General features: G+C 33.6%; 1 protein-coding gene across 1 annotated transcript in view; it reads right to left on the minus strand.

The window, feature by feature from the left end:
• Nucleotides 1-2,895: 2,895 nt before the first annotated feature.
• The window catches only part of LOC106138647 (gamma-aminobutyric acid type B receptor subunit 1), a 34,631-nt gene continuing 12,419 nt past the window's right edge, over nt 2,896-25,107 (minus strand). Inside the window, exons 5-14 of the mRNA XM_013339859.2 lie at nt 21,013-21,181; nt 17,795-17,910; nt 15,836-15,963; nt 14,048-14,189; nt 11,993-12,143; nt 10,304-10,544; nt 9,615-9,822; nt 6,756-7,012; nt 4,810-4,950; nt 2,896-3,096 (exon numbers count right to left, since the gene is read on the minus strand). Of these exons, the coding sequence (XP_013195313.1) occupies nt 2,896-3,096; nt 4,810-4,950; nt 6,756-7,012; nt 9,615-9,822; nt 10,304-10,544; nt 11,993-12,143; nt 14,048-14,189; nt 15,836-15,963; nt 17,795-17,910; nt 21,013-21,181 (1,754 nt within the window). The remainder of the gene's footprint in view (nt 3,097-4,809; nt 4,951-6,755; nt 7,013-9,614; nt 9,823-10,303; nt 10,545-11,992; nt 12,144-14,047; nt 14,190-15,835; nt 15,964-17,794; nt 17,911-21,012; nt 21,182-25,107) is intronic.

Raw genomic sequence — 25,107 nt, forward strand, 5'->3', positions numbered from 1 at the left:
CCTACACAGTGGAACATATTTTCCAATTTAGATAATTTCGTTTTTTATAATTTTGAAATCAGTGTCAGTTAATACGAACTGTATATTGTTTTTGGAAATAAAAAAGTGATTCCTTTTTTGTTCAAATAAGCCACTTTAATTTTTTATTGTGAACACACTTAACCAGGTGCCAGAAAGGATGGTATTTAAAAATCTGTGGCTGTAGAAAACGAGGACAGTGCAGTGTGAAATTGGGAAGGTACCATGCATTGAGACCAGGAGATAAAAGTGTATGCGAGAAAGATTATCAAAATGGAAATTCTGGGCATTGGGAAACAAGGTAAAAAGTTATTAGTGACAAGGTATATATCATTGCCATTATAAGTGGTACTATCATTTTGTGGCTATTTAAAAAAACATAGTTTTACTACATTTTACTATTATTATGTGATAGGCAATGATATATGGATATGTTTTTAGAAGAGTCAATTTAATACTGATGATATTCTAAAGGCATAATTAGTAAAAAAATGGACAATGCTGGTACTAAGGGAAACATAAAATAACTATTTTTAGAATATCACCATTGATTCATAATATCTGGTATCGAGTGGGTACAAATACATACACTTTCTCCGAGCATTGCAGGTGACACAAATAAGGGGTTGTACACACAGGGGGCACTAAGGGTGGACAACAGATTCAAACTACTTACTTTGCAATCTACCTCGGGTACACATACCTATGCACTTTTAGGAGAGCACTCGGCTTCGGAACACTATACCAATGATCTTTTTCTCTTGTTTTTTCTCAAAAAATAAATTCATCAACTCATTTTACATAACTAGTTAAACGAATTGCGCTTATATTTACAAGAATGCAAAATAACGAGATTTGACTGCATGAATACCAATGACATTCTATGCGAATACATATTTAATTGGCAAGAAAGGACAGCATTGATCTGGACTCACTTATTCTACAAAATCAACAAACTAAATTGCCAACAACAACTTGAGCCTAAAATCTATCTAAATATTTAACGTGTGCCAATAAAATATGAACGTGTTAAATTGAAAACATTCGTATTTGAGAGTAATTTAAATGTGAGATCAATCGTTGTAGCGACACTTAACATTACGTCAGAACATACTGACAATAATCCTATATTATCTACTTTACAATAGACATTATAGCTACAATATCAGCAGTTACAATTGAATAGGTAGAAATGTCTATGAGTAGTTTCTCATATAGCTAAGAGTATATTCTAGATCAGTCTAGTAGGAATTGTAGGTATTAATTTAACATAATTACATACAATTCGTGCAATCATTACAATAGGTACGTGTGAGGTAGAAATAGAAATTAGGCGCCTGCCTGTGTTGCATGAGCGGAAATCTTTCTTGTTTTTTGCTTTAAACGGAGCAATTCGTAGATTAAGAACGAGTTTGATGTTTCCTTTTAACTTCAAATTTTTCGTATGTTGCACTTAATTACAAAATTAAATCAATTTACACTTTTCTAGGTACATGATTTTACTAAGTATTAGGGACATTCCTTAAATACGCATTTTAAATATTTTGCACTTCGCACCGCTTGTTGAAGGTGCAACAACAAGTGAATTAGCTTTAGAATAAATAATTCGTTGGAAAAGTGTTCGGATTTTTTATGTATTTTTATTTTAAAACCAGAACCACATATCTAGAACATTTTGTCATAAGCGTGTAGTGTAATTGTAAGATATTAGTTTTTTTACGATATTGTGAAGCAGTTGAGGGATTACTTACATCTAAGGTCTGTAGATAAAGCGATAGGTTTTATTTATTCTATGAATATATTAAATTACTTTCTTTATTATTACAATAACAATACACTAAACACGTTTCAACTCCAATGCTTTAAAACTTGAAGTTTTAGAAATACTGGGTTGATTATTGTTTCTCTGTGTAATATTTAAATTTTCCCCTAAATGTGTACCTAAAAGTAGATCTTCATTGGTGGACAAATAGGTCAGGACATGTACATGTCGTGTGACGTCATCGGCTGCTCGACATCGTCACTACTGATCTTATCACTTGTCTTGTTCAATTGATTCTGGTTCTCGCCTGAGCACCATACGTGAGGTAAATGTGTTAAAAAGCTTGCCCAATAACATCACTTTTCGTCTGAATAAATTTATTTGATAAAGTTATGATCAGTTTTAAAATAAAATTCACAGGTTTTGTCACTTTGTTCCAAATTTTGATCGTGGAATATCATTAACTTTATTCACATAAAATTTGGTTACATAATGTAAGGAATCCTCATACACTAGGTAACGATTAAGTAGGTTTACGAGTAGAGTACAGTACAGTACCAGTATTGATGGGTATGCGATGATTAAACGAGAATTTAAGCTGAAAATTGAAATTTTATCGGATCGGGCGGCATATAAATTTACCTACATTTTAGTTGGATATATTGGCCTAACAGGCAGACTTCATTATTGTAACGAATTTAAAAATATTTTGTGAAATATTTATTTTTAAACTCACTAAAATGTTTTCCTAACCAGCTTGTATTTAATTTAAGTTATATTTTAACTAGCTTTTAATCCGTATCTGGAACTTTCGACGGCATCGTGGATATTTAACATTTATTTGTCAAACAGTTCACGTATAGGAATAACAATATTAATTTGTAAATAAAAATAAGATAGAACTAGGTTTGCATACTAAAATTATTTTTTGAAGAACGAAATTAAAATATATTGCAATTACGCACTTAACCGTTTTAAATTGAATTTATGTACCTATACAATTTTTATAACACCGTCATATAAGTAGAGCGACAAAGAATTACTTTTATACTATTTTTTATAATTCCGATAACGAACTCCGACAACACAATAAAGGGTCACAAGTCACAAGTGATTTACAAGTAGCTTTCGGAAAAGTCTAATTCGGAGACAGAGGCGCGGGAGGATCGCGTGTAGTTAGTGGACGTGCCATAGTCAGAGGTGGCCGTGGCTAGATCAGCTAGCACGCCTCCGCCCGTACCTTGGGTCACACCGTCGGCCGACGCCGCTTCCCGCTCCGCTAGCTTCTGTTTCAGCGTCCGAATCCGCTCCTCCTTCTGCGAATGGATTTTTCTATTATTGGATACATACATACATTGACGTCTCCATCCCTTATGGGGCACAATGAGCCAACAGTCTCGCAACGACTGAAATGTCACGTTCAGCTTTATGACCTAAAGATGCAATTGAGATTGAAATAGTGATAGGTTGCTGTTATAGGATTGATCTATTTGGGGCGACTAATATAGAACTAAAGATATTTTGTAGGGAGTCAAGAAAAGGTGCGCTGATAGAGAAAATAAACGGGAGAGTCTCTACTCTCCCGTTTGTTTTCTCTATCAGCGCCTCATCTTACCTTATCCATGAATCATTCGTATAATGTGAAAGCTGATGGGTGATGGCGGGATAGTGTTATTTCTTAAGCACAGCCTATTCCTAATTTTATTGTCAACTTATGATATACCTACACAAAGGAATCGTTAAAATGTCATATAAAATTTTTGCAAAGCTTTTTTGGTAGGCTATCTAATATCAACACGCCTTCGTAATGAATTAGTGTTCGTAAGTGATTCTATCTACTCGTAATAGATTGTTAAAGTCGAATAATCGCAAAGAAAGTAGATCATGTGTCTATTAAGTCTTCGTTTTTGTTTGATACGGTACTGAACTTTGCTACATAACATGAACTTATCCGCGTGATTATGCATGTTGTGTTTTTAGACACTAGTACATTAAGACCTTTGACCCTTTGCTGTAAAAGAAATGTTTAATTCTCAGCAGGCATTTTCTATTCGAGAAGTAAATCATGTGAAACCAGACTTGGAACAAAAACTTGCTTCGCGCATTCAAATATTTGATGCCACGGAATTTGGGGCCGAAACCAGAACACACTGCCTCTCAAGCAAATAGGGCAGCATTTTTTTTTCTCCTCGCATAAGAGCTCGAGCTGGTAGGGCTCCAGCCAAAAGTAAGCTATTTCTAGTACTGAAACCGTTAATGTTTAGTTTTAAACAAAATTTTACCATTTGCGTAACATAAATACGCGTTCGAAAGTAAAAATTTTTAATTGTTTATTTAAAGAATATAAGTAAATAATCTTAATTTGCAATCTATATTTTATACAATTACTATTATCCAGACAATTATTACAATATTTTTCAAAAATTCTTTGTACGATAGAACAAATATATAAATCGATGAGGTTTAATTAAAATTCAGCTCCGAATGGAATAAAAAACGTGGAGCCGCAGCTGCAAATCGGTAGTGAGTTTAATCTGAATATGTTATAAAACAAAAGTACAATAAAATCTGCCGCAGAGCTTCGTTTAGCTGGCTACAGAGCGGGCGAGCTGCGAGTAATGTTGTTTGTCGCGTTAATTTATTTTATGATTGCATTTTTTCCGAACAAATGTTTCTGGCACGAACATGTTTTTTCTGAATACGTATTCACTATACTAATATTAAAAAGACATTTGTATTTTTTGTGTTTGAACAATATCGTATGACAATCGGATTCCCTCAAGGAGGGTTGATATCAGACAGATGTAAAGTATATCTTAGTGCTACATTACAGGAGTTTGTTATCAATAGCTTAGAATAAAATCGGTAATACGGTTTCATTAAAGATATGTTAGTTCGGACTTTTCAGTATTGAAAACTTTGTACAAATAATGATAAGTATGAGAACTAAATTACCTTAAAAATATCTACTCTGATAGCATTTAAAATAAATTCTTGTCAAAATGTTAACACAAACTTCACAACAGTACCTGTGCTATCAGTTTTTGTAGTTCTTCATTTTCCTTGACGAGTTCCCGATACCGCTCTTCGTCCCCTGGCATTGACCCCGACCCGGACCCTCCTCTCCCACTCTCAGCCCTCTCCGTTGGGTGCCGAATCACTTCTATCACCTGTTTAAATACAAATACATAAATATTGATACAAATTTAGCCTAAAGAGATTGACAGGGGATTAGGTAGTTAATTCTGATCAAACAAAGACCATTTGGTATTATATAAAGATATATGTGACGAATATTCTGTTACCACGCTGATTGTTTATAAGTAAATGCGACCGTAGATTGACAATATAATGTCGTTTCAGATGAAAATAATCTTAGGTCGTTGAAATCGTAGCTTATACCGAGCGTCGTCGGTCGTAGCAATCATAGCTCGTTCGTAGGTCGTACGAATCGTAGCTCGCATCGAGCGTCGTAGCAGTCGTAGCAATTATTATTATTTCTCAATATTAGCTCGTTCTATTCTTTTGAACCGCATTGTTACTTCATTAAAATTGATTATTATTTAAATAATAAACTAAAGCCATGTTAAGAAAAAGTATTTAGTCAAAATTATAACTAAGTAGCCAACTGATCAACCTAAATAACTTGTTTGTTTCTAAAGTTTGTATAATACACACATATATCAAAGTACGATTACAATAAGCCATAAAATATTACTCTTGGAAAAATATGAGAGGCATTATCGAACTGGAAGGGTCATTATCGCGCAAAATTGTACACAGAAAGAGCCAAACTGCTCGCGTAAGGAATAAAATGGCCTTATCTCTTTAAACCAGTGGTTTCCAACCCAGTTAATTGTGTGAAATCAACTGTAAATGTCTTATATCTCCTATCGCAAAGGAATTTGTTCTGAAGAAAACTTTTGCGTGAATCAGCTTTGTGTGACATTTCAAGAATCTTTAAGCAATGAAGAATTATATTTAAATCTTTGATTTGGGATATACCTATTCCTATATTGTTTTAAATAAATAGTCTTACTAACGTATGCTTATAAGTTATATAAACATACAAAGGTATGTTCAATAAAAGCTGTAGTAGTTATATTGTTGATGTAAGACTGTCACATTTAAATGGTAGTGAAAAATTACTACTGAAAGGAATTGGTTTCTTAATAACAAAGGACAATTTTGTTTAGAAAATAATGTAGTATAATTTCCGATGCATAGAGTTAACCAAGTTAGTGACTTAATAATCAGAATTCATGTATAAGTAAGTCGTTTCCATGCATCATCATGATATATCTCGGTAATACAATTGCATATCTGAACGCGCACGCCGCACGATCTATCTTAGGATATCGTTTTATAAATTTCGTCCACTAGCTACGAAGCTACCACATTTACAAAACTAGTTTCAAATGCATTGCTACACGAAGATAATGTTTCAGAATCTGAGATCTCATTTCTACACCCGTTGGCCAAAGACGTATTCCTTGAATATATATTTTTTAAGTTTTATTTACCAAAAAAAGCCTTAACTACAGAGATATATAATTTGTCCTTAATTTGCCACCTTATTACCGAAATATATAATTTCTAGTTAATTTACCACCGGTAGGATTAAAACTTTAGTTACTACTATATATATGCAGCGACCCGAAATGGTTTTACCTTCCTGATATATGATCAATGGTGATATAATGTCACCTTTATCTACCTGATCATGGGAATTGACAGATATCAGGCACCGCAGGTTTTTGAAACCTTCATGTAACTACCATGTATCAATGTTAAACTATATATCATACGCGCGCAGCTCTGTTCGTATTAAGCTAAAATTTTCGTTGTTTTTTATGTTCGCGGAAGAAAACGTTATTTTCGTAAAAAATATTATGCCGTGGAGCCGTAAAAGTATAACACACAAATAGACGGACAGACTAACGAATTTATTTTATTAGATGTATGTGAGTGTTACCTTTGGTATAAATATGAGGGCCATACTCAGGAAGCAGCAGAAGACGATGGCTAAAGACACGAAGGCAAACGAGGCGTCCTGTTGACTCGCGATGACCAATGTGACCGGGCCCGTTATCAGGCACAGCACTACCACGTTGTAGATGCTCATGCCCACGTAGCGGGAGTCGTTGATCGAACGGACCTTCACTGATCTGGTCTCGTAAGCCAGAAATAGTCCAAACACTAGCACCAAGCCTTTGTACCCGTACATCACACCTAAAAGAAAGTGTGTTGTGAAATTGCATGATCATTGAAAATGCTAGTAAACTTGCGATTCAAGCCATCCAGGTGGCCTTTCAGTCTGTTCGAGACTTTTGGCTATATTTTCCCTGTGATAGATACAGATGTGAATGTATGTATGTATGTATAAACATCAATAAAATATAAATATTAACTAGTCAAAGCTGAAGTCATATTGTAACGACTGAGGTTGTAGTCACATTAAGTGATCCCAGGGTTTGTTTAAGTTTTAACAACATGAAAGACATAATTTTTCAAACTTATTATCCCAAGATAATAATAAATTGACCTTTCAGTATGCGATAAATTTTTAAGCTGTATTAAAATGAAACGCTAGTTAAAACTTTTCCGCTTCGTCTACTGTTGTTGCGTTATATAGAATTAACGATGATCGCCACTTTAATAGCATCTTATATTGAGCTCCCCCATTCTCCGAAAGACACGTTAAGCTGTTGGCCCTGCTTGTTATTGCTGGTTGGTTATCTAGATGTTGCCTTGAGCGAAATCCGCCTTAAGCCAGATTGAAAATCTGACACCAGTTGTAAGCCATTTTCAGTTACAAATATAGTTATAATTTGCGGTAGTAGGGTTCTAAACAATACAAGTTTTGGAGAAAACATAATTATAGATCCGCTGGAAATAGAATGCAAATTTATGTGCTATCATATTTTTAAGAATAGTTTATAAGGCATTGTATACATTGTGAATGAAGCAAAAAATATTTATTTAATAATTATATAATAATTGGCAATAAGTAAGACTTGTACCTATTTTCAAACGCGTCAAACCTTAATGATATGTACCATCATCAAAAATCGTAAATGTAACAATTAATGATAAAGAAAAAATAAAATCATCAGGCATAATGAGCAAAACAGCTGCTATTAACGACTTTAGAACTTTTAAAATCTCTTCAGCGAGTTACCGTCGCAAATGAGACACTGCGGGTTTTAACAGGGATTTATAACGTAATTTATTTGTTTACTGGACTCAAATTACCTCATATTAAAGGCTTTGGCGCAAAACGTCTCTTTCGCAAAATGTCCCCTGGTCGCAAAACATCTCTTTCGCAGAATGTCTCTTTCGCAGAACATCTCTTTCGCAGAATGTCTCTTTCGCAGAACATCTCTTTCGCAGGATGTCTCTTTCGCAGAATGTCTCTTTCGCAAAATGTCGCGCCAGGGACTTAGAATAAAATTTGATTCTCAAAGCAAAATCATTTATTACAATTATAGAGTAATTATGCAATCTTAAACTACTTAATTTTTGGGTCCAAAACAAACTGAGAAAAAATGAAACACTCCCCCGTGTTGACCTTAAACATAACTGTCTTCTCATTATGGCACTAAAATATGTTAAATAAAAAATAAAAATATTTTTATATAATTTTTTAAATGATTAAAAAAATAAATTTAATATTAAAATGTCAAATAAACGAATTTTGGCATTGTAATTTACTTTAGTTACCAAGTATTGCAAATAAAATATATTTTAATCATTTTTATAAATGATTAACATATATTATTGATAAAAAGGAAATATAATTAAAATGCATATCTTAATTGTGGTACTAAAGTTAACTTTGGTTAATTATTAAACATTGCGAATAAAATTATTTTTATCATTTTCATAAATGATTCAAAAAATAAATTTGCGCATTTAAATTAACCTTTGTTATTAATTAAAATTTGTTACATAAATTATTTTTTTCGTAAATGATTAAGAAAATAAATCTTTCATTAAGAAAAATAAACAAAAATGTACTTATTTTTTATACTGTAAGGTACTTAATTGCTAATAAAGTATTGCTAATCAAAATAAACATTGATACCTGAAATGAGCAAAATGTAACGGTATAAAAACAGTAAAAGTCAAAACAATATTAAGTTATGTTTAAGGTCAACACGGGGGAGTGTTTCATATTTTTCTCAAAGTTTGTTTTGGACCCAAAAATTAAGTAGTTTAAGGTTGCATAATTACTCTATAATTGTAATAAATGATTTTGCTTTGAGAATCAAATTTTATTCTAAGTCCCTGGCGCGACATTTTGCGAAAGAGACATTCTGCGAAAGAGACATCCTGCGAAAGAGATGTTCTGCGAAAGAGACATTCTGCGAAAGAGATGTTCTGCGAAAGAGACATTCTGCGAAAGAGATGTTTTGCGACCAGGGGACATTTTGCGAAAGAGACGTTTTGCGCCAAAGCCATATTAAAACTCATCTCTCATCATAATGACTGATATTTTAATAGCTTAAAACCACGTTGCTGTTATTAAGCAGAAATTATGATGAATTTTGTTTATAAAAAACATTTATAATTTACGAGCACCTAAAAGAATAAAATATTAGAACATTCAATCAATGTGGTTTACTACCTATTATTCTGTGATGATGGACTGAGTAACTGACTGACTAAAAATTATATGGAGGGAAATATTGCGCAAGTTGCGAATAAAACCATTTAATTCTTACATGTCCTAAGTAAATAAATCATGACAAGTGTACAATTAACAACATATTGTCTATGAACATACAATAAATAAGCTAATATTTGCTCTATTATGCAAAACAAAACTTACCGAGCCACACAGTGTTATGCTCGCTCTCGCAATGCTCTAATTCAGGTCTGATATGAACATCATCGTCATGGTGCCTGGGGGCCTCCAGCGGGAACAACTCTATGCGCCGTTGTAAGGGGTCCCGGATCTGCCAAGCGGTCAGCAGCGCCACGTCGACCATTAGCAGACCGCCTACCATGGTGTACAGCTTCCAACCATGCATGCGTTTCTGAAATGTATCTTCTGGGTATCATTTGAATCAAAATGATTTATGTGTAATAAATAAAGAATTAATTGTTTCTCTATATCATTTAAAATTGCTACAAGTTTGGTTATATTCCTCATACAGTTGTTACAAAGTTGTAGTACCAAATTTAGTTTCAAATGTGTGTGTAGTGTTATCAAATGAACATGTCCCATTAAGCATAATAGAAAAAATAAACCAACAATGAAATATCACTTCATAAAATCTTTGTTCACCACTTGCCAGGCAAATCAACAACTTACATTGTTTGACGGCAATTCGTCTATTCTTTTGTAGCCACGTCTATTGACTTCAAAAAGCAGAGATTAATAGACAATATCGAACAAATCGTCTCTATTCAGCCACGAAATACGAGGGAAAATATTGTATTTATAGGTATTCCCCTATCAGTAATGGAATCGCTGGGAAAAATAGAACGTAATCTATACAGTTATTTTTGTCATACCTTCGAATCTACTTTTGGCTTTGTCGTGTGTCTGTGTACTCTCCAGACTTTGGTGAATAGCGCTCCGTAGGCCATGGAGAAACCGGTTGCGAGGAGCCAGGCTCTTGCGGCGCATAGTCCAGTGAAGTGTTGGGGCTGTACCCACCGTCCGTCGACCCCCAGAGCTACGGCGGCTCCCAAACAAATGCAACACCCACACAGCATGACAGTGTTGCAAGCTGGGTGCGACCATTGTATGACCCTGTCGTAAAATGTAATAGTCACATGTAAATAATGTTTGTCGACACGCTTTGATGTCTGTGGGTTGTAAAACGACATTGTTCTTTTTAGTATCAGCTTTTTACAAGTTTAGGTTAGCTACTTTGGAGACAAAAGTTAATAAATAAAATTAAAACCTATTATTGGTAACAACGACAACATTTCATCGCTATTAATTTTATCTATGGCCGCATGATACACTTTAGCCAAAAATGGAACTTTTCCTACGTATAAGAGGGGCTATAAAGTAAACTTTAAAGTAATTTGTTTCAAATCTCGAAAATTACTTGAATAATCAAACCATATCTATTCTTTCAGATAATCCCTGCCATCGGGGCTGAAATCCATTTTAAGTTAAAACGACTTTAGTGTTCGTTCGGAATAATTTGCATTAGGAATGTTGTTTTCCACCGAGGCGATGGCAAAGTTCTGCTCTTTGTAGTTCTTACTGTTTAATTAAAATTAAGTTATTATGAATCTTCGTGTTGCGGATATGAGTGTTATTATTAGAGTATTGGATTAGGTTTTTTTACTCTACGAAGAAATACCTTAGAAGAATATTACTTAGAAATCATTATAAAATAATTTTAAAAGAAAATTCAGTAATTTTTTATTATAATGAAGTACAGTAAAAATAAGGCTTAAATCATTAAACTGAAGACCATACCCATGTCACATCAATGACACCGTCTGATGACTATTCATGCTGATTGGACAAGAGTTGGACGTTGATGTAGGTTCAAATGTATGTCACTACAATCAGATCGTTTTTACGTTCCAATACTTTCAATCAATTTATATTACATCAATCTAGATATCTTCAGTTTTGTTTCGGAGAACTAAACAATCAGTTCATAAAGTACCTATCAAAAGCAAAACTACATTAAATAAACTACTTTATTGTTAGTTAATTGACTTTATAGGTACTGCTACAAACTGCTTAATAGTAAGTTAATTGAGATGTAAATAATGTTAATTTATACATACATACATACATATGATCACGTCTTTATCCCTTACGGGGTAGACAGAGCCAACAGTCTTGAAAAGACTGATAGGCCACGTTCAGCTGTTTGGCTTAATGATAGAATTGAGATTCAAATAGTGACAGGTTGCTAGCCCATCGCCTAAAAGAAGAATCCCAAGTTTATAAGACTATCCCTTAGTCGCCTTTTACGACATCCATGGGAACGAGATGGAGTGGTCCTATTCTTTTTTTTTTATTGGTGCCGGGAACCACACGGCACTGCCGGGAACCACACGTTAATTTATAGCTTTTTGTAAATTTTTTAAAGTAAGTAACAAATGAGACATTTACCGCAGAATTATTTATCCATAGTACAAACTTACTACATACCTATCTTAGTATAAGTAAAAGTTTTTGACTGTCACTCGCCAATAATTCGAAGAAAAGAGTAACTGAAGCCGTACCTCCTATGTCTGTTCATGATGTTGAAAACAATGAGACCAATAGCAGCCAGTATTCCCGCGATGCACAATGCAGTCATGCAAGCAAATAGAGGCAAGGACACGGTACGAAGTTCATTCACCACCACCGTCCTGTCCGGAGGTACCTTGCCACCTGAAACAATAGTACGGTTGATTTCGATCTGTTATTATAACAAGGATCATTGTTCAAACCAAGTACATTTATTATCTTTTGCCGAAGATTTAGTACTGTTTCTGAGATTTTTATCATATCTTTATCCCTATAGGCGGAGATAGAGCCAACAGTCTTGACTGAAACGCCACGCTCATCTGTATGGCTTAATGATGAAAATAGGTTGTTATACCATCGCCTAAAATAAGAATTCTAAGTTTACAACTTTTCCCTTGTTTGAATGTGCACACTCTGCACGGAAAGAGAAAAAGTTTATGTTCTTTCTTCGTTACCAGACCAGCATAAAAGAGTTTAAAAATACCAAATAATGTAAAACATATAAGCATCATACAATACACATACATATTTCTCGTCATCATTAAAAATTTCAATAAAGTTGCCGAATCTCCTGGGAGACCTAACAATACCTCTTGATTAACGACGAATACTTAATATTAATTTGCCTTGAAGACGAAGTATTAATTAGGCACCGGATATTATACATTTTATCTCGAGCTTCCAAGATGATAATGTTGAACAATAAAGAGTTGGTTTAAAATAAGAGAGAGACAATTTCAAAACGCTTACAGACAGAACAAGAAGTTTCTTTTCATTTATTTTAGTAAAATAGTTCCAATTACTCAACAAACTTAAGGTAGGTTTTTTAATGTACTTCGTATTTTTGCTTAATAGATTCACTGTAATTCGCGCCAGTGCACATTCATTGTAATGATATTATATGAGAAAAGATTTAAATTGAATAGATGACCGATTTTTATCTTTATACATATAAATACTTACATGATTAATAGCGCGGCCCGCATTTTAGTAAAGTAATTAGTCACCGCTAATCCCCTGATAAAATTTGAACGTTTTTCGTGACATTAGAAGAGAAAACGAACGTAGCTGACTTGCAAGATTCCCAGCGGGTCTACGAAAGCTTTTTACGTATTCATTTGTGCATAATCCTGCCATAATTAGGAGTCCCTCCCATTGTTTAGAATATGTAGTTAAATTTAATCATCATTATTATGACTAAAATCAAAATATTTTGAAAATCAAGTATCAATTCAAGTGGTTTATCGTCATCATGATTGAACCATTTGAAAAAACCATTATGTGGAAATAAGACATAAATAAACTAAATTCTCTTTCTCGTGCGGGCTTGCGTGGTTGCTTTCTAAGCCGAGTACGAGATCCGCTTATAGGAAATCTTTTGTGAAAGATTGTGGCTGTGATTCTTCGACCAGGCTGCCTTCTTAGTACACTTTCAATACTATTGTTACCTATAACATGTTAAAGCTTTGCATAACTGAGTCGCCTTAGTATGGCATCTACTGGAGGATATGGGCCAGCCATGATGAGGCCATACTTTGTAGACTAAATTATAAACATACTAGCTGTGTTCGCGACTTTGTCCGCGTGGAATAGTTATTTTGGTCATCATTGGAGCCTTTGTCATCAAGGATGAATAATTTTCCCCGTTTTTTTCACATTTTCCATTATTTCTTCGCTCGTAATAGTTGCAGCGTGATGTTAAATAGCCTAAAGCCTTCCTCGATAAATGGTCTATACAACACAAAAATATTTTTTCAATCCGAACCAGTAGTTACTGAGATTAGCGCGTTCAAGCAAACAAACAAACAAACTCTTCAGCTTTATAATATTAGTATAGATTTAATTTAGTCTACGATGTATGGTTTGTGGGTTCGCATTGTTTTTTAATGTTATCTATTAAAATAATAGTGAATATAATTAAGAGCATAAATATAAAAAGCAGATTTTATATTATTTTGATAAAAATTGTTTGTAGCATAGCATCCTATCCTCGTCCCTTGCCCTGTTGATTAACAATTAGGCAAAGAATACTTAATTAAGATACATACCAACCCATTTCTCCCGGTCCAACCATGTAAGGTTATCAGCTTGTGTGTCGTAGTACCCCAGCTTCACATAGTGGTTGTCTGTCAGCTGCTCGATTTGAGTCAGCGCTATCCGATCGCCTTGAGACGAGAATGCCACTAAGCCCTGCAATGAAATGTCACAATTTGTGTAAGAGGATTGCGCAAGCTGTAAGGGAAAATAGCTCGTGTTTTCATTCGTAGAATATGAGCTCTCTATTCTAATTGAAATGTAAAACAAAATAAAATTAAATTAAATAAGAGATAAAAGTCATCTAGTCCTAGAATATTTCATAATAAGCTTTGCAAGTTGTTTTTTTTTGGCTCTTGTTTCAATATACAAGTTAAATAGTTTAGTTTTTTGATATAAAAGAAAATAAAGCTTCGTCAGTCCTTTCAATAATTCTGCGCTGTAATTATAAAATGACTTACTATGACATCAATTTTACCGACTGTTTGACTTTCCCCACAGTTGGCAATAAAATGAACTTGCAGGAACGAACTGTCGCATCGATACGATCTCTGAGCAAATTTAATCGCCGATACCAGAATCAAGATGAGTTTGCCATTCACGATACCGTAAAAAAGCTATTTTACCGGCTCCCCTACTCGGTCTTGTAATGATAAGAACTGGAGATGCGTACGAGGTTCACCCTTCACAATCGCCCTTATGAATTTTTCATGGCAACTCAGTGCTCAGATCCCATACAAAAGTGACCTCATGAATTTCGTATTTTGAAATCGAATTCAAAGTTTTCGTATATTTTTTCTTGACGTCACTAATAAGGTATATTCTTCACTGAATTCATCATGCGACTTTTTATGAGTTAAAGCTTTTCCCGGGGCTTCGATGGAAATGTTCAAAAATAATTTCTTTTTGCAGGTTTTTTTGGTACAGTTGTGTTTTGATCTAAATAGTCTCTCTAATAATAAGTCTTTTACTTCTTTTATATAAAAAGGCAAACGAGAACAAAAAAAATATACAGCTAAGCATTTCCCCCCATTTTATATTAGATTTTATAATATATAGGAATACATTATATTGCTATTTATTATTATTACAAGAAGCCCGCCGACTGAATATTATACAAGTTTGAAGCTAGAATTAAACTTTGAGTCTAACCTAAGTTCGCTAACGGACGCTCAGAAGTGTTTGTAGTATGAATAAAGAATTTCGTCCCGAACATTCAAAGGCCTGGTTGCGATTTCCCAACATAGTTGGCTTAACTTTGAGTGAATAGGTAATTTATTTGATCAATTTAGCTCCAAAATACAGACTCCAGGACGTGAGGTCACAGAAAGGACAGTCGACACAAAGCGCACCGCAGCAAAGGAGACAGAGGACGCAATCTCTCTCTTTCATCTTTGCGTGCACGAACGATACATCGACATGTTGTATAAAGTTACATAGCCAATCGCGCTAGAATGTTAATTTTGAATTTTTTGCCAATTTTGAAAATGTTTCGGTTTATTCATGAGTTTGATGATGAGTAACAAAATTCAATTTCGTAAGACTGTTTCTTTATTTTTTACTGTTTGGTTATTTTATTACTTTTAGAATGTTACCTGCGACAATAATGTAAATGTAACATTCTGCACACGAGCATCAAAATATTCGGTGCAGGTAAATTTTATATTTCAGCTTATTGACCTACTGTATATGATCGAAGGACTTTCACATAACATTTCTAAATATAAATTGTATTATAAAAAATCTCGTGATAGTACTAACAGGACTGACTAAAATAGGAACATGTAGTGAATGGCACTTACCGATACCCCAAGAAATGATGTAGAATTTATTGCCTCATAGATGTCGTCGGCGATTTTCTTGTTGGTGTACGTAAAATTTTTAAGGCTTTGTCCGCTTTTAAGAAGCTTCTCCATAGTTTTGTTGAAAGCTAAAAAGACAAAATTATTATCAAATATTTTTTTTTCATTATTTCATATTATAATATACAAACGGAGAAGGGAACATGTACGTTCCTATTTTTAATCAAACAAAATACAATAATGAATTTGAAATTCGCATCGAATAAATAATATATAAGAACACATTACGAAATGTAGCAGCTAAAGTAGATGCTTTTTTTATTTGATGTTCTCTTCTTTCTGGTGTCCATGATAGGCTAAAAATCGTTTTAAATTTAAACAAAATAAGGCATTCCAATTTACAAATATGTATTTAAGAAACGTAGATAATAGTAAAGTACTTATTAATGCTTTATTTTGCAAAATTTATATAAGAAAGCAGTGCACAAACCTCGGCGCAACGCAAGTTAAACAGGCAGAGCAGTTGGAAGGAACTTACTATAATGTGGCCCAACTTCTACTGTATTGTTAAAGTAAACGTGTTTGAAATTCATATTTCATACAAAGTTCTACGATTCTAATTAAAGAGGTCTACTTGCATTTAGTTACTTAGTCTTTAGACCAAACTTGTGATGTTGTATTAAGCGTTGCTGCTGAGATGAAATAGGTGTTCTCTTTGCTTTAATAGCAGTTAATAAATTATAGAAATCTAGAGACTAACAGGAATATACCAAGAGTACCACTTCATTAATAATTTTCTCATTGCTTACTTATTCAAGTAAAATAAAAAATTTGGTCTTACAAACTTAACAAACTAGGCAGATAGTTGTAGAGTCTAGAAGCTTCCAATCTAGTTTTGACTCAACAAAATCAGCTGCGAAATGCTCGGCCGAGCAATCCTGTGGGTTTCCAAGTTCTTAACTGTGTTGCCTCTACTTGTTCTTGTTCATGATTCTAGTTAGCCATGCCACTTTTCTCGTACCTGGTGCTCATTGATTTAATGTAATGTATCGTGACTCTTAGATAAATGATAGAATTTATCCTTATATATAGATGTGATGAAATACATACTTTTTGAAATAAAAAAAAGTAATAAAACTAAAGAAGCTCCTAATAAAAGAGCTTAAATAAATTATTTTGTTTTTCAGTGGCTAGATAACCTAACAACTTATTTACACGAGTTGTAAAAAGGTTGTTAACGTTTTTAGTTTAGTTTCATAAACTGTCAACGTTTTTCATGAAATTATTAATCAATATCCAGTACATGCGAATTATTGAACAGTAGATGTCTAGTACTTAAGTAAGAAACTTTCCAACGAGCTAATGAGTTGTACAACTCTTTATAATGCTAATTAGTGTTAATCTCGACTCAAAGTACTGAACGTTAACGCGAAAGTTGTTAGTGAGTCCTGATAAATGTTGATATTGCATATATAATTTAATGCAAAAGTCCTTAAAATTTTAAAAACTATTCTTCAAATATAAATAATTATCAGCAACAAATATTTTTTGAAAAATGACCAACTGTGACACCCGTTTTGTAACGAGAAAAGTTTGTTCAAAGAATTGTACATATGTTTTCAGTCATATCAACCAAAATTGTATGCAAATTATTATACCTAAATGTTTAAAGAACAGAGATTTAAAAACTTTTTCTTACCTATATACCTTTGTCGATAAATATCTTTGTAGGTCTATCTTTTTTGTAATATTTGTTATTTTTGTAGATGCAATAAAGTGATCTTGAAATGTATCTTTTTTCTGTGAAATGCTTAATACGTTTGTGAAAACCTTAAATAATTGAGATAATATTTGTTTCTTTGTAGATGCAATAAAGTGATCTTGAAATGTATCTATTTTCTGTGAAATGCTAAATACGTTTGTGAAAACCTAAAATAATGGAGATAAACAAAAAGCTACCCAAAGCCACCGCCCACACCGCGTCGTAAGCCAAAGGTGCTTCTTGGTATCCCTCTGGGAATCTCTCGCCGTCGATGTCATAGCCCGCCTCGCGGAGGACCCCGTTCAGGCGTGACCTGTTTACAAAAATAATCAATTTGTTACCTATGCTCATCCATAGAATACGTTAAGGACAGAAAGGATAGGGTCTAGACAACGAATCGTTAGCGTATAAACGTACATGTTGAATTTTGTAAGAGCTGTCTATTTATGTATATGCTGTGCATGTACAATGAGGTTAGGGCAGGGCATACCGCTAGCGAATACTATTTCATCCATTCATACTTTGGTTGTTATGACGAAAGATGATGTCACCTATGTCATCGTTTACCTCACTTAGTTCAAATGTGCTCATTGCTATCAAGCGATCCAACCATAGGCAATCATAAATCTCTCTTTTAAATATAATACATAAATACACACCTACATAAAACACGCTTTTTTTCCCGGAGGGGTAGGCTACATCTTTCCACTTGCCACGATCTGTGTATACTTCTTTCGCTTCATCCACATTCAAAACTCTCTTCATGCAAGTTCGGCGATTTTGGGGTACTCTTGACTGACGCCTTGCCAGGACGTCCTTAAGCTGATTAAGATACTTTCGTCTAGGCCTTTCCATTCCGATCTTTCCCTCCACACTCTCTCTATATTTGCTTAGTCAACCTGATTTCATTCATCTTCTCCACATGACCATACCATCTTAACATACCCTTTTCTAATCCTGTTACAACATCTTCTTTCACATCACAACATTTCCTTATCACGCTTATTCTTATCCGGTCACCCAATTTCACACCGAACATACTTCTTAATGCTCTCATTTCCACCGCATTTATTTTGCTTTCGTGCTTCTTTTGCCACACCTAACTTTCACTCCCATAAATTAATGTTTGGACCAACCGCCCTTCTGCACAGCCATGCAAGCTTTTTTGGACAGTTTTTAGTTGCTCATGAAGGCATGCAACGCTCCATTCACTATGTTCCCCACGTTCACGAATACAATTTAATTATAAGATTTCATCAGCAGATAGGAGAGCTCGATAATATAGGATAATAACTACGAGTATATTTTTCCAGAGTCTAAGTCATTTACTAGCTACTACTACAGTTGAATAACTTGCGGTGTGACTTGCCCTTTGGGCTCTATATATTATATGAGCAGTACATAAAATATAAATAAAAAATTGCTTTAACAAAGATATCATCGACTGGAAAGGAGTCATAACTACAGCCCCAGTGCAGTGTGCACCAAACCTAGTGCTGTATTACGAGTAGGATACTTTCATTCAGTCACTGAAGCTCAATGAATTTTATTATCATTTCTATGGAATTCCAGATCAAATTATAATTCCAGACACTTTTCGACCTCCTTGCAAACTCCACTAATGAGTGGGTTTCACGTTTCTCATTAAGAGGACAATCTCCCTGCAGCGCGGACAATGGCGGGTATAAATAAAATTTATCTAGAATCATTTTACGGAGCGCTGCCATTATTACTGCAGTTGCACTACGAGTTATAGATATCTATTTCGCTTAGAAATACGACGAAAATTGCCTGGAATGAGGTTTACAGCCCCGAAGGTACATTCTTCAATCTCAGCTTTGTGGAGTTGTTATTTGGATTTATGACTAGATTACTTTACTTTTTCTGTTATTGTTACGTCATTTAAAAATGTTGAGAAAAGTCGAATAAATTTGATAATGTTCAGTGGTGTTCCTATTATAAATGATTTGTTTGAGTAAATGTAAGAAGATATATATGTAAGAAGTATTAATAAAATTTTTGTCATTACTAACCTGTTTATTTTTTAACCTAAAATATTACAATAATTTCAAATCAAATCAAATCTAAGGTTTTTAAAACAAACGTAATTATTTCAGTTATTTCCATATTTTAAACATAAGAACGCGCTTCAACGGTGTCAGTAATGAGCAACATGCTTCTAAAATGGAAGCAATAAGATCCACGTTACAAGCTTGTCAAGAAAAATATTTTCTGACTTTGCTGACATTCGCGGAGACATTTATTATCTTTAGCGCACAAAGGATATCCCGAATCTTCCCGCGAAAACTCCGATAACAATAAAGTCCCGTCACGAATGGCGATAGCGCACATCTCTAGGCATTTTCAACTCGAAGCGTCGCACGTCCGAAGAATAGAATATTATGTTCCGCCGCGTAAAAGCTGTGACAAGAGGTTTTATGTACGATTGCACCTTATAAATGTCTTATGAAAGCTACCGTGAACACAAAAAAGGAAGTTTGTTAGAGATAGATTAATTCAAAAGAATGTAATTTTCATGCCTATAAAATTTATGCTAATGGCGTTTTAAAAATTAAGTAGATAAATAACTGATTAACCAATGTATAAAGCTTTCTTTTTATTGTCAACATAATAAAGAATTAAAAACTAAAAAAATATAATAAAATAAATGTAAAAAGCAAATAAATTTTATTTTCAACAGCGGATGTTATTAATAGAATTCTCCGTATTCTTTTTATGCAGTCACATTTATGTTACGACGCGTGCTGGCAATTTCAATAGCTCCGACGTTCAAAAATATTTTCTCCTGTTGACTTTGGAGTATGCGACTCCAAGCGTTGGTTCAGACACCGCATGCAAATTTTATCGTCACTCGCCTAGTCTGTGTTCGATTTCTCACATCGGAACCGCAGAGACGTGCTTTCAAAATTTCTGTTTGCTTTATGTGATCGACATTAAAGTTAAAGTAATGGGGTTTTTGAGCAAATAATAATGTATTTTTTTAAATACAATATCTTTATCAAACTTCAACGCTAACGCTGAATGGTTTAAATTCATATTTTACCTAATGTTACATACATACATATAGTCACGTCTATATCCCTTACGGAGTAGACCGAGCCAACAGTCCCGAAAAGACTGAATGGCCACGTTCAGCTGCTCGGTTTAATGATGGAATTGAGATCCAATGTTACAATTGAAATTAATTAAAATAATGTATACATATATGATTAAGGTATAAGGTCTATTATATAAATAGTTCCGTCTTTGAAAGACAATACCTTAATAGTAAAGATGATAAGGCTTGTCATGTCCTGTTGCCGGAAATATTATTGGCTCTACGATCAACGAAAATTCTACGTAAATGTTGAGATCATATGTAATTTATATAAATTATTATATTATCTTAACTTACCGGAAGTCTTCAGATGTCATGCCTGATATAGTTGTTTGGTTAGCATTTTGATTCCACATGAGAGCTTCAGTCGTCAGGTGTCCTTCAGCCGCTTCTCGCATTTGTTCCACGGTGCACTCTATGCCCTCCTTTTCTAGGTTCGTCTCAAACCAGTTGTCTTCATACCAACCTGTTAATTTTAATGTACATTAAATTAAACACTTAACACAATTTATGATAATATTACTGTAGGTCCTTATTGCCGTCGCAGTTCAAATGAAGCTCAAAATGTAAAAGAAATGAGGAAGACAAATACAAATTGCTGTAAAAGTAAAAATGCAAATATAGCGGAATATTTCTTCGCTACACAGATTTCAATTTTCTTTGGTTTTCTTTTTATAAAAATGATGTTCTTTCATCCAAGAGGACATTGCGTCGCCCTCAACCATTACTTATCTCGTTTCTCTATCCATTTCCTTGCCCTGTTTGTTGTTAGCGGGCCCGGGGCAGACAAATGTGTGTTTGTTGTGTCTTCGCTTCGCTAGTGGCCAAGTATTTTTATGAAAGTTGAGCGAAATGTTTTATAAGTGGCAATATAACTTCCTCATCATTTTTTGCGAGCTCATATTGAAATATGGAGGGTCGCGCATGCAGTTGGGAATAGAGTGTCATTGTGCATGAGAAATGAAATAAATAAAATTCAGGGTTGTAAAATTATACATACATATACGAATATACATACATGATTATACATAGATATATATATATATATATATATATATATATATATATATATATATATATACATACATGAGAATGCATTTAACATAATACAAAAAGTAATAAAACTATGTAGCAAAAGTAATACTAGATTACAAAAATATCGGTATCATTTTGGCTTATGATGTTGCTCTTTTTAAGGAAAAATATTTTCTTTTCGTGAATATAATATCTCTTTCTGTTCTACATGTTTCCCAATTAATTATCGTCTTCTTGTTTTCATTCTTTAAGTCTGTGACTATAATATATAACTCCAGGCACTTACAATAGGTGTAAGAGTAATAAATAATCAAGTGCAAGGTATGGCATGTCATCAATAAACTATAATAATACAAGTGGGTCGTGCCAAGATCTCAAACTTTTACGGCTGGCACGAACACATCAATTCACACAAATAGTCTCCTAATTCAACTCCGTTTCCGACATTTATACGCTAAGTTCAAAACAAATGTCGTAAAATTTTAACCGGGTTTTGGTAAAAGAAGATTTATATAATCTAGACATTGTTTGAAAATATTGCATATGACAAAACCCCAGTAAGTATGACTAGGATCATCTGCGTATGCGAAATCATACATTTTTATATGTATATATAATCACGTATATATCCCTTGCGGGGTAGACAGATACTAAGCTGTTTGGTTTAATGATAGAATTGAGATTCATATCACTTTTCTACTTCACCAATATGGTTGATACAGTGTTGTATTTTTTACTGGATAACCATATCATGCTGGAAGTTAGTACTAGAATAAAATAACAGCTTTAAATTTGTTAATTTTAAGAGCCTTTAATGTTCTGTGTTCCGTTACCCTAAAACCAACGAGGTATGATGGGTAAATCAATGTTTAAGTTACGTAACACGGTCATTTGAAGGCACATTTGTTCAGGTGGCTATTTAAGAAATATGATCTCTATTCAATATTTTATTATAATACAATTTCTAATAAAACAATGGATTTTGATTATTATATTTTTATTAAAACAACATAAATTAAAGTCCAGAAAATAACAAAATTAATATGTTTGTGAATGCCTGTTGACCGGAAAGACTAAAAATATAAGACAGAAAAATAAAGGAATACGGGTTCTGAAGCTAAGGCCTAATGTAACGCAAAATGGGCGTGAGGCGGTTTTCATTTTGATGCCGCTATGCCACAATGTTTATTTTCTTTAGCGGCTATGTATATCGCTATATATATTTGATAAATAAAACATAAGTAATGCTTAGCAGTTGCGGCATACGTCAGAAGCCATAACATAAATATAAGCAGATTGTTTACCAAAGAAGGAAAATATTTATCATCGATATATCCAGGTTTTATTGCCCGGGACACGTCACTGACATAAAAAATCTGCAAGCTCCAGGCATATCGTATTTGAGTTGGGAAACGTGTCGATTATTTTTATATGAAGTGATCTCTTTAGTGGCCTATTTTATAGGCTGTAATAAAGTTTTATTACGGGAAAGATTCTCCGCGTGTATTAAGGACAAACGAACGTTGATGAAACTGACAAATTTGGAAGATACACCTTTGGCGACGAGCCAAGTACAACTGTGTGTACCTTACAAATGTATCCATATGTTGTAACATGGCTTAATTCTTGCTTGGTAAAACAGTACTTTTGGTCTAAATAAAAAAATTCTTATTGCTTATGTTAAGCTGAAACAGATTAGTTACTCGTATGATGAGATAATGCCTTTGAATACCGTTAAGTAGGTTCAATGTAATATATTATAATATTTTATCTACAAACCTACAATCATTTAATTCAATCAGTGTAATCGAAAAGCGAATATAAACAACAAAATTTTTCATTTATGCATTATCGATAAGTCATTTTATCGCTACAAATTTTGTCTCGCTGAATCAATCAAAATGAGTTTTTATACTGTAACACATAAACTTATCACGAAAGCTCGCAACAAATTTGAACTAATCCAACCCCATTTTCGGGAACAACATGTAACCCAGCCAAATGGGATTGAATTATGGGTTATGGAATCCATCTGAGCTTACATATTAGGGTGAACCTGTGACGCACGTAGTCGGATTTGTAATGCATGGCTGATTACCATGGTTGGATACCCGAGCAGCCTGTCTGTGGCTCCTAAGATAACAATCTGATGAATTACACAAACACTAGTTATAGATCTTTAACGTAGACATGATAAGTACCTACTGGACTGGTAGATTGTTTTTGAAGTTGGTCGAGTTGGTTCAGTTGTAAAGTATAATATGAGATTTTATTTTTTTTATTATTTATATAAGTATTATATAAGTACTCTTAATAACATGATTGACTTCAATGACGTACTAATTGAAGTCAATCATGGTTTTAAGAGTTGGATGCAATAATCACTCGCACTCGACTACCGACGCTCTAAAACAAAAATTATTTTATATACATATATAATTTGACTAAATTCATGTACTTTTTGGGAAAAAGCATATGAATTTAGTCAAATTATATTAAGGAATACCTACGTGGCCTGGGGTAATATACGCTGCGTCCCTTTATAACAAAACAGATATAATTTAAACCGAACACATACATTGACCGGAAGGGCTTATGTTATAAATTTTCAGTTTCCGAACAAATTTAGTAACGAGTACTAGTCAGGTACCAGAAACAAGGGTTCAATATGGTTGTTTGTTTTACTCGTACATCTAATTAATTTAAATTAATTATTTGCGAATTTGGAATACTCGTGAAAAGGGAAAGTTACACCATTTATAATAGATATCGAACGATTTGCGTATTTAAAAAAAACCTTTTTTATTTTTACGTAGTTGAATGAATGGATTTAAAATTAGCATCCTACCTAATTCAATAGCTAATTTGAAATAAGCAAGTATAGGAAGCCAAATTGCACGTTGCATTTTGTAATATTATAATGAATATGTAAAGTATGGATGGATATACGTCATTCAAAAGAGGATTTACATAAACTTGGTTCCAGTTTGTATAAACTTGGTTTCTGGAATATTTCCTTTGTGATAGATCGTAATATATTCTCATTGATTCCAATATGATTCGCGTAAATCGAAACTTATACAATAGGCTTTCGAAGTTGCCACGAAAGGCATCACGCAACTGCCACTAATATTGACATGAAATATGAAGTCTATAGACATAGCTGATCGTATAAACCGTGCTTGTATTTGATGGAACATCAAATTGTTTATATCAAGCATAACCTTATATGTATAAGTAAAATAAATGTTCCTAGAAGTAAACTTGCTTACAAATACCTAACAATAAAAATTGTCAGTAAAAACCTTTATATATCAATTTCATTTACTTGAAATGGAGTTTAGTTATTCATTAAGA

The sequence above is a fragment of the Amyelois transitella genome, chromosome 4, assembly GCF_032362555.1.
Source record: "Amyelois transitella isolate CPQ chromosome 4, ilAmyTran1.1, whole genome shotgun sequence".
NCBI classification, from domain to species: domain Eukaryota; kingdom Metazoa; phylum Arthropoda; class Insecta; order Lepidoptera; family Pyralidae; genus Amyelois; species Amyelois transitella.